At 33.6% G+C, this 8,489-nt stretch overlaps 1 protein-coding gene across 1 annotated transcript; it reads right to left on the bottom strand.

Moving 5' to 3' along the window:
• On the bottom strand, positions 4,849-8,249 carry LOC105177156. Its single transcript, XM_011100205.2, has 7 exons — positions 7,802-8,249; positions 7,616-7,696; positions 7,334-7,510; positions 6,297-6,467; positions 6,005-6,217; positions 5,830-5,918; positions 4,849-5,720 (listed from the first exon to the last, which is right to left on the bottom strand). The coding sequence occupies exons 1-7, from the start codon at positions 7,884-7,886 to the stop codon at positions 5,034-5,036; spliced, it is 1,503 nt and encodes a 500-aa protein (XP_011098507.1). The 5' UTR covers positions 7,887-8,249; the 3' UTR covers positions 4,849-5,033.

Here is an 8,489-nt window from a genome sequence, read left to right as displayed (position 1 = left end):
TATCACTTATTATGATTAAATATGGTTGAAATTAATTTATTAATTAAATATATTTTTTAATTTATCACTCACTATTTTTCAACATGCAATTGAATAAAAACCTAACAGAGCTAACTCATTGCTAGACGGATATTAAAATTAGGGAGGCATTTTTGTAATATTTCAAACAACAAAGAAATATTTTTAATTATATCAAATTTTAGGGAAGATGGTTACAATTTGCCTTTTTTTTTAATATTTTTTTATTACATCTATTCCATTTAATGTATATATAACACATCTCATGTGTATTATTATTTTTAAATAATACAAAATAATTTAATTTTTGTATACGTGATGCGTGTATGTTAATGAAACAAAAATTTTATTTTGATATTTAGTATAAGACAAAACCAAAAAAAATATCGAAGTGTATATAAACTTCAAGAAATTTAATGAAGGGATAGTTACACTTCCCTCTCTAAAAAATTAGTGTAATTACACGTAGATTTTATATTATTTGAAAAGTATATCTAGCATTCATAAGATTTGCTTCAGTCTAACAAATAAATCCCCTCATTAGCCAAAACTTATTAAATTTGCTGATATTAACAAAAAAGTTGAATGAAAATTGATATTTACCCTTGATGAACTTAAAACTGACTTATTGCAGGTCAAACAAATTTTTCAGACTAAACTACTCTTATAACAATGAAAATATAGCTCCTTACATGCATTAATGTATGAACACGTATACGGGTAATTTGATCACAAAAATATTTATTTGACCCGCTATAGATCAGTAACAAGTCAATCGAGGATAAATATAGATTTTTTTTTTAATTTTTTTTTGTTAACATCTGCAAATTTGTGAATTTTGACTAATGAATGGACTTATTTGTTAGACGAAATAAAGTCTCAAGAGTGTTAGATATAATTTGCCAGATGAAAAAAAAGTTCGCGTATAAATACTCCAAATCTTAAAGAAGGAGAGTTAGGCTTTGTTTGGATTCCACTCTTCGCGTTTTTCGAGACAAGATAAAACACACCGAATGTTTATTTTTGTGTTTTTACACCTTATCTGTGTTTTTTCTGGTTTTCAACTTTGCATATATAATATAAAACAGACATGATTTGACAATAAACAGTAATTTTTGTCTCCTAAAAATACAACATTAAACATAAAATATTTATATATATACATATTTATATATATACATATTTATATATAAAAATATATAATTTGACAATAAGCAGTGATTTTTTTCTCCCAAATCCCAACATCAAACCTACACCACTTATTTTAAAATATTTTAAATTACCCAAAAACACAAATCCAAACATATCATCTATTTTCAACACACACTAACTTATCTCTATTTTTCTCTCTCTATTTTCAAAACACAAAACAAAACAACTAAAACACAAATCCAAACAGAACGTTAATTATCTCTTAAAAGAATAATGTACGTCACATGTGGTGTTGGGAGGTGGGGTGGTGTTGTTGAGGATATTTCCAGAAGATATATAGATTGGTAAATAGAGTGGAAATGAATAAGGCTTCCCGTGCAAGAAACGTTGGCACCAATCCTTTTGAAGCATTATCTCTACTGTCCACATTGATAAGCACCAACCAATTCCTTCATTGCTCAAATAAGCTGCTATTATTAATGGTGGACTCTTACATGTATTGATGTTAGGTGCTTATGTTGAAATCTTAACACATTCTGTTCGACTTGTTTAATGTTGCACATAATTCTCCTCCTCCTCAATCCACAACTTTGCTTTGATTTCTTTAACACTCAGACTCTTGTTAAAGAGGATCTGCTTGGAGAGCAGTGGATTCTTGGAATTTAGCTAGAAAGAAATTTTTTAGGAGAACTTTGCCCATATTTACTTGACACGATTCTATTGATCCTTTACGATTTGTTTGACATTTATTTATTTTTAATTCTGTAAGCTACAAAAAAAATGATAATTTGACACTTAAAATCATTTGATTTGACAAAATAACTCTATTAATGTTAATTATTTTCGCTTTAGGAATTATTTTTATTAAATTTCTAAAATATAAATCAAAATTTATATTTAATCTATTAATTTTTTATATATGTGGCACTTTAATAGTGCATTAATTTAATTTGTCTACGGAGACATAAGATTTATATATATATATATATATATATATGCACTTGGAGCAAACTCAATCACGCCCTATCATCTCATTGATATTTCGTAATGAACTAACACTAGAAGAAATATAGTTAATTGTAATGGTTAAAAAATAAATAGTTGTAACAAATAGTTATTGATTAGAATCATATAAAGATTGTTGATCGTGATTTTCGTGAGGGTGACTAAAATATTTATCATGACAAAATCATTTGCTATGACTCATAGCCATGGAAAAAATAATTTTCATATTGGATAATAAAAATATTTGCATTAGTTTTTTGTCTAACTATAATTAATAATAATTATTTACTACCATTTTAATTCATGATCAATAAAATTATAGCCAACAGTAAATTTGCTTCTAATATAATTATATTACATACGAAAGTAATTATGAGCGAAACATTAGCTAAATTGTTTCCGAGTATATGTAATATATATTTTTCATTTTGGGTTCAAAAAATGTGATAAATATTGCAGTTCAACTTATTTTTCCAAAACACACACACACCAAAAAAAAAAAAAAAAAAAAAAAATTGCAATTAAAAAAAAATATTTGAATTGCACTTAGTCAAAATGTCCTGGTCGTACCTTAAAATTTTCATCTAGCCTTGCTCCTCAAGTCTGCGCACACATGTTTTGAAACTTAGAGGGTGTTGGACAAGTTTATTTAAAATTTATAAAGTGTTATATTTTTTTAAAAATATTTGAATAAAATAAATTAAAATTATAAAAATCATAAATGTTACTGATAACAATTAAAATTTTAAAAATAAGTAATTAATAACCCTTTACTTTTCTTTAATAGAGCTTATAAGACCATGATGTCTTATTTTTTGATCTTATAAGTTTTTGTTTGAAAAATTACCAAATACTTCTAGACATCCTATGACACCCTCTTAATTTCTGTCTCGTATGATCTAGGTACTTTTAAAAATTTGATTAATTTTTAAACGAGTCAATCAATTATATATATAATAAATATAATAACCTAGAAAATTGTTTATAGCTTGCATGCTCATGCAGACGCAGTGGCCAAACGTGTTTGAATTGAACACTGTTGTTGCATTTTCCAAGTCAAACAAGCACACAACACAATCCTTCACACTATATAAACACCAAACTTTTAAGACATGCACTTACTTCTTCACAATCTAACATTATTTCATTTCTCTCTTGCACCAACCTAAAAAAACACTTGAAACCTTACCCTCTTTTACACAAAAAAAGTTTGATGGCCACCGACCCCAAATGTCTCCTACCTTTCTTGATTCTTTTCTTGATTTTTGTTTCTATACGGGCACGTCCCATCAACCGTCATCATCATAAAACGTCGACTCCTCCTACTGTAGGCACCAAGGGTCTTCGCGACGATCAATTCATGTCTCTTGAAGCAAGTATCAAGAATTCTGGTCCGAGTCCAGGAGAAGGGCACTCTTATGCTAATGGATCACACAATTGAATGTTTATGTCACTTTTTATGTTTTTGTATTATTCATTCTTTAAATGTTTGTGATATTTGTACATATTTCGGGGAAATTTAAGTAATTTAAATGATTGGTGAAGCTGTAGGTCTTGGCATTATTGTATGAGTTGGGAATTAATGATATTTGGTAGCTTGTTGAGCAATGGAGTATGCTTGCAAGGAATAAAAGCAGCATGCATGTCTAGATTGCACAGAGTATTGAAAGATGTCAGTACCCTCAAATTTTTAATTCATCAAATCGTTGTCATGACACATTATTAATTGTCCAAACTTTGATTTTTATTTCTGTCTTCTTCCGATTTTCTTTGTACTAGTTAAAGCCCACAACAGAGTAATTTTCTCTAATTTGGGCCGAAAGGGTTCTATCAGGGCCCAAATCACAGCAGCTGGAGTACATTCTTGGCCCGAAACTAATTTGTCTCCGGCCTCCAATATAACACAATTATCTTTATTAATTCCTATTTTCTTTAGATGAAAATAAATATATTTTTAACATGTTAACGCCCTTATTTGTTATTCAATAATTCTACTATTACTTCACAATTGCTTCGCTTTTATATGGTTTCTATTAATTCATAACATATAGAAAGATTTCAATCAGCTAAACTGAAAATACTGAAATATACAAATATATATTCGAATAATAGTTTTTTTTTTTTGGTTCAGAAATACCTAAAAATGCGACAATTGTCAAGATGTGTAATAGACGTGTGTGTTGGTGATTGTGCCATAAACAAGTTTCGGCATCACCTAGGAATCAAGATCCGGTTGTGGTCCTATAGTTGCACATGTTATTTATTGTGATGAGAGCATTGTTCCGAGGTAATAGATAAGATGAGCTTCATTTACTCTCACAACATCATCAACAGATCCAACCTTGGATAACAAAACAATGTACATTACCATCATTCTTGCAACCTCAAAGGTAAAACATGTTCCAATGTCACCTTTACATTGTACACAAATCTCGTCATTTCTGCAAGAAATCACATAACTTGGGACAAAGGATAGTTTCATTGTACTATGAAGGGCGAGAGTTCATTGATTGATTGACATCAAGAACAAATTTTGATGGTGGGAACTGAAACATATCTTTGTGTTCAAATCTTGAACATGTATGTATGTATTGGGTAAAAAAAATGAGAATGCGTCAGTTCCTTTTATCTGTCAAGTCATAAGTGAAAGATGTCTCACGCTTATGTCCTTTGCAATTTGTTTCAGGAAACATCTTGTCCAGAAATCAAATCAATTGACAGGAAAAAGTGGTTAGGAAGAAAGTTGTTGAGGAAAGTGAAAATAGATAACCAAAAGCATTTGTCATCAGAGAATCAATCATCACACTACAGATGCTTCTATACAACTATTTCATGTTATTCAAGCCAACACAACAGCTTCAGTAGCCATAGGAGTAACTCATGTAGTTATACGATCTCGACCTAATATTCTGATTATTGTAAATTGGATCTCCATAGTCAACAGCCTTTATGACCATCGACTCTCGTCGTCCGTCCTGCTCTTGGACTGCCCCGAACACGATTTCGTTCGTTTCACAGTTTTGCTGCTCGTAATAAGTTTGAGGGCCGGGAGGGTGGTGCTTCTGATGATGTTGGTGGTGTTGTAAGTGCTGCACGTGGCGCTGTGGCTGTTGATAGTCTCCGTTCCATCCACTGTAGTAGGGCCGGACTTGCTTTGATTGCCTAGTCTTCTCCGTTTCTTTGGTCATGATTGGGTAGCTTTTTCTTGGTGTAGGTTCTCTCGTGTCTATTTGTGGGGGCTCGTCTTCGCGTGGAATTATAAAGCTCTCTTGTACAGGCCAAGCGTTCCCGTGTCTTGAAGAGTGATGGTGATGCTGCTGCATGTGATGATGGAAGGGTTTTTTTCTGAAACCAGAGAACAATCCACCAAAAATCTCAACTATGGATGAACCGGTGTAGACGAAAAGCCTCCCCAATGAACTGAACAAGCCCTCTTCTTCTTTGTCATAATCATCTTCAGTAGGAATCAGGGGAGGGCGGACTGATTTGGGAGGAGGCTTCTGATACGGTGCAGGTGGCATGGCCTTCGCATATGCCTTCGGTTCCTTCACATAAACAGGAAATTTTGGTATATGCAGAGCATCACAAGAACTTCAAAAGATCGTATCTATTTTCACAAACAACAAATATCTAATCAAGCACTTCTATACTTACAGTTTCTGGAGAAAACATAGCGGAGATTCTGCGTTGTAACAAGGCCAGCATATAACCAAAGAAACACGCTGCGGCTAGCACTGCTATGCCTTGAAAGATATTAAGACACGCCTCAGAAATCTGATGGTTGTGAAGTTAAAGCAAAGGAAAAAGAAAAAGTAATGTTTATGTTTACCTAGATGAAGATTGCTGTCCTCCTGGGAAGAACAATCTTCCTCATGGAGTTGGATCTCTCGAATTGCTTGATTCCCTCTGTCTATAACCAAAAGAGAGCAACTACTTCCAATGTAGACCACATCAAAATCATCAGACAACTTGGCGTCCTCACTCGGGCCATCGACATGTCCTCCTCCTCGGCCCACTTTTCCACCTGCAATTGTTACGACTCCTGCACAAAGAGAAAAACCAATGTCAGTATTTGTAGTAGTTGTAAGAGAACATGATAATGATAAAGATAAACTTTTTACCAGTATCACTAATCTTCCTGATCGCCATATTCATTGTGTCGGCAACATACACATTCCCATTATCATCCACGGCAAGCCCTTTTGGATGGTTCATTCTTGCTTCCCTTAGCTTCCCATCTACATGCCCCGTGTACCCCTCGGCCGATCCTGCTAGCAACTTAGGTCTACTATCTGTGATCAGCCATGCATTCATGAAGAAAATATTGTGAAGATCCAATTAACCAGCTTATTACACTGATCGACCCCTAAAGCTTTGTACTAGAGATGCACTTTGCATTATATAATCATCAATTGTTGGTATCACGAGGAATAACTACAATGGAAGAACAGCTGAAAAAGGGTAATAATCGGGTTCAAAAAGATCCATCTAAAACAATGGATTGAGAAACTATGAATTACATTAGCCTATACATTTGGGCTCTTGATGAAATACACAGACATACCTCCCGGAACCTAAGATGCATATTACAAATAGAAAAGAATCGGACTATAAATTGAAGCTTGACACTATGCAAAATTAAGATTGTGTCAAGATTAACTTTTCCCTTTATAAGATGCAAAGTTAATAGTTCATGGGAAAAGAAAAGCCGAAAATAACTACAGTACTACAGTATGAATTTAAAAGTGCATAAAGAAGATAAGCTGCCCACCATGTCATAACCTGGTCGTAGAAGAAAAGTACCAGAAACTAACAAATTTTTAAAAAGAGAGAATCAAATCCAGTGAAAAAGATCTACAGTGCCCTAAAAAGAAGAACCTTCTTGTGTGCAAAAGCAAATATAGAACCCAAAAAATAAAGTGCTCATAAGCAATACCCAATATCAAGAGTAATCTCCAAGAAAAGAATTCAACTAGAATCATAGTAAGCACACCAACAACTGAGAATAAGTTTCAAGTTCTTGCACAAGCCTTCTTGCTGTTCACATTCATGACATACAAACTCAAAGATGGCAACTTTATTGCAAATACAACTTGAAGTTTTACGAAATATTTTCACTATTAATAATTGAGAATCGTTGAAAGCAACAGCAACTCACATCGAGACAAAGGGTTTGAGATCTTGTAAATATTGCTGTTTTCGGAGTCCAAAACCAAAACCTCCCCAGTTGCTGAGACTTCCACCGAGTAAGGTTCGATTCCAAGCTTACTCCCATCAAACACTGTTTCAACGGTGTATCCGCCTTCAAATTTCATCATTGAACGGCTGGAAGTAGCTGAAATCAAGAGTACCCATTAATCATTCAACTCGAAATAAAGCAATCACATGAGAACAGAGGACTTCTTGAAAATGTATGTGTGCTGATGGGGGTGACGTTTACCAGTTTTGCTGGTAGATTTCAGTGACCACAACCGCTTGAAAATGGTGGAGACAACATTTGTCACCACCCCACTAACGATTCCTGCATATGTACAAAACAACAAAGATTTCAAGAACCAAAATGTAACATCAAGAAATCTTAGTGATTGAGAGAATTTCAAATAGACGAATTTAATTATATACTCACTTGCAGCAGGTGATGCAGAAACTGATGAGCACCCAGCAAGAAATACCATGAGAATTACAAGAAGAACGATGCGGTTCTTTCCCATTTTCCCCTTATTTACTAAGTCAGACAACAGAGAGAATTTCAAGAAATTGTGGAGTGAGAGCTCGACATTCTCCCCACCTTTTATATGCTAATCAGCATCGTACTTTTCCATGGGTAATAAATGGGAGAGAGCATGAGGTGACAAAAGAATGAGAGAGTGAGAGAGAGAGGGAGGGTGTGGGAAGAGGAAAAGTGGTTAAGTAGTAAAACTGAAGGGAGCTCTGTTCAAGGCAAGAAAGCAAAGGATTAAAGAAAAAGAGGAGATGGGAGTTTGAGTCGAGTATTATAAACATAAGTACGATTTAAAACAGAGCACATATGCTGTTTCTTTGTCTTAACAGTAACAAACAACTCTGTCTGAGACTTTGATTCTTGTAAAAAATGTGATTGATGTTAGCAGGACAGCTTTTGAGTGTGGTGAAGAGGGTTAATTCAGAGAATTGGGCGATGATTAGAGAAAGAGTCCATCAATTTTGAACAAAAACTTACCAACTGGGCTGGGCCAATATAATTGGATCTGCAAACATTTACCATCAAATTCATCTGTCTAACTCAACTTTTATGAAATAGGAAAGCCCAGAAGCTTGCGCGCATTCCCGCCTAT

This window comes from Sesamum indicum, linkage group LG15, assembly GCF_000512975.1.
Source record: "Sesamum indicum cultivar Zhongzhi No. 13 linkage group LG15, S_indicum_v1.0, whole genome shotgun sequence".
NCBI classification, from domain to species: Eukaryota; Viridiplantae; Streptophyta; class Magnoliopsida; order Lamiales; family Pedaliaceae; genus Sesamum; species Sesamum indicum.
Note: the sequence above shows the minus strand (reverse complement) of the source record. Positions and strands in the feature narration are given on the sequence as shown.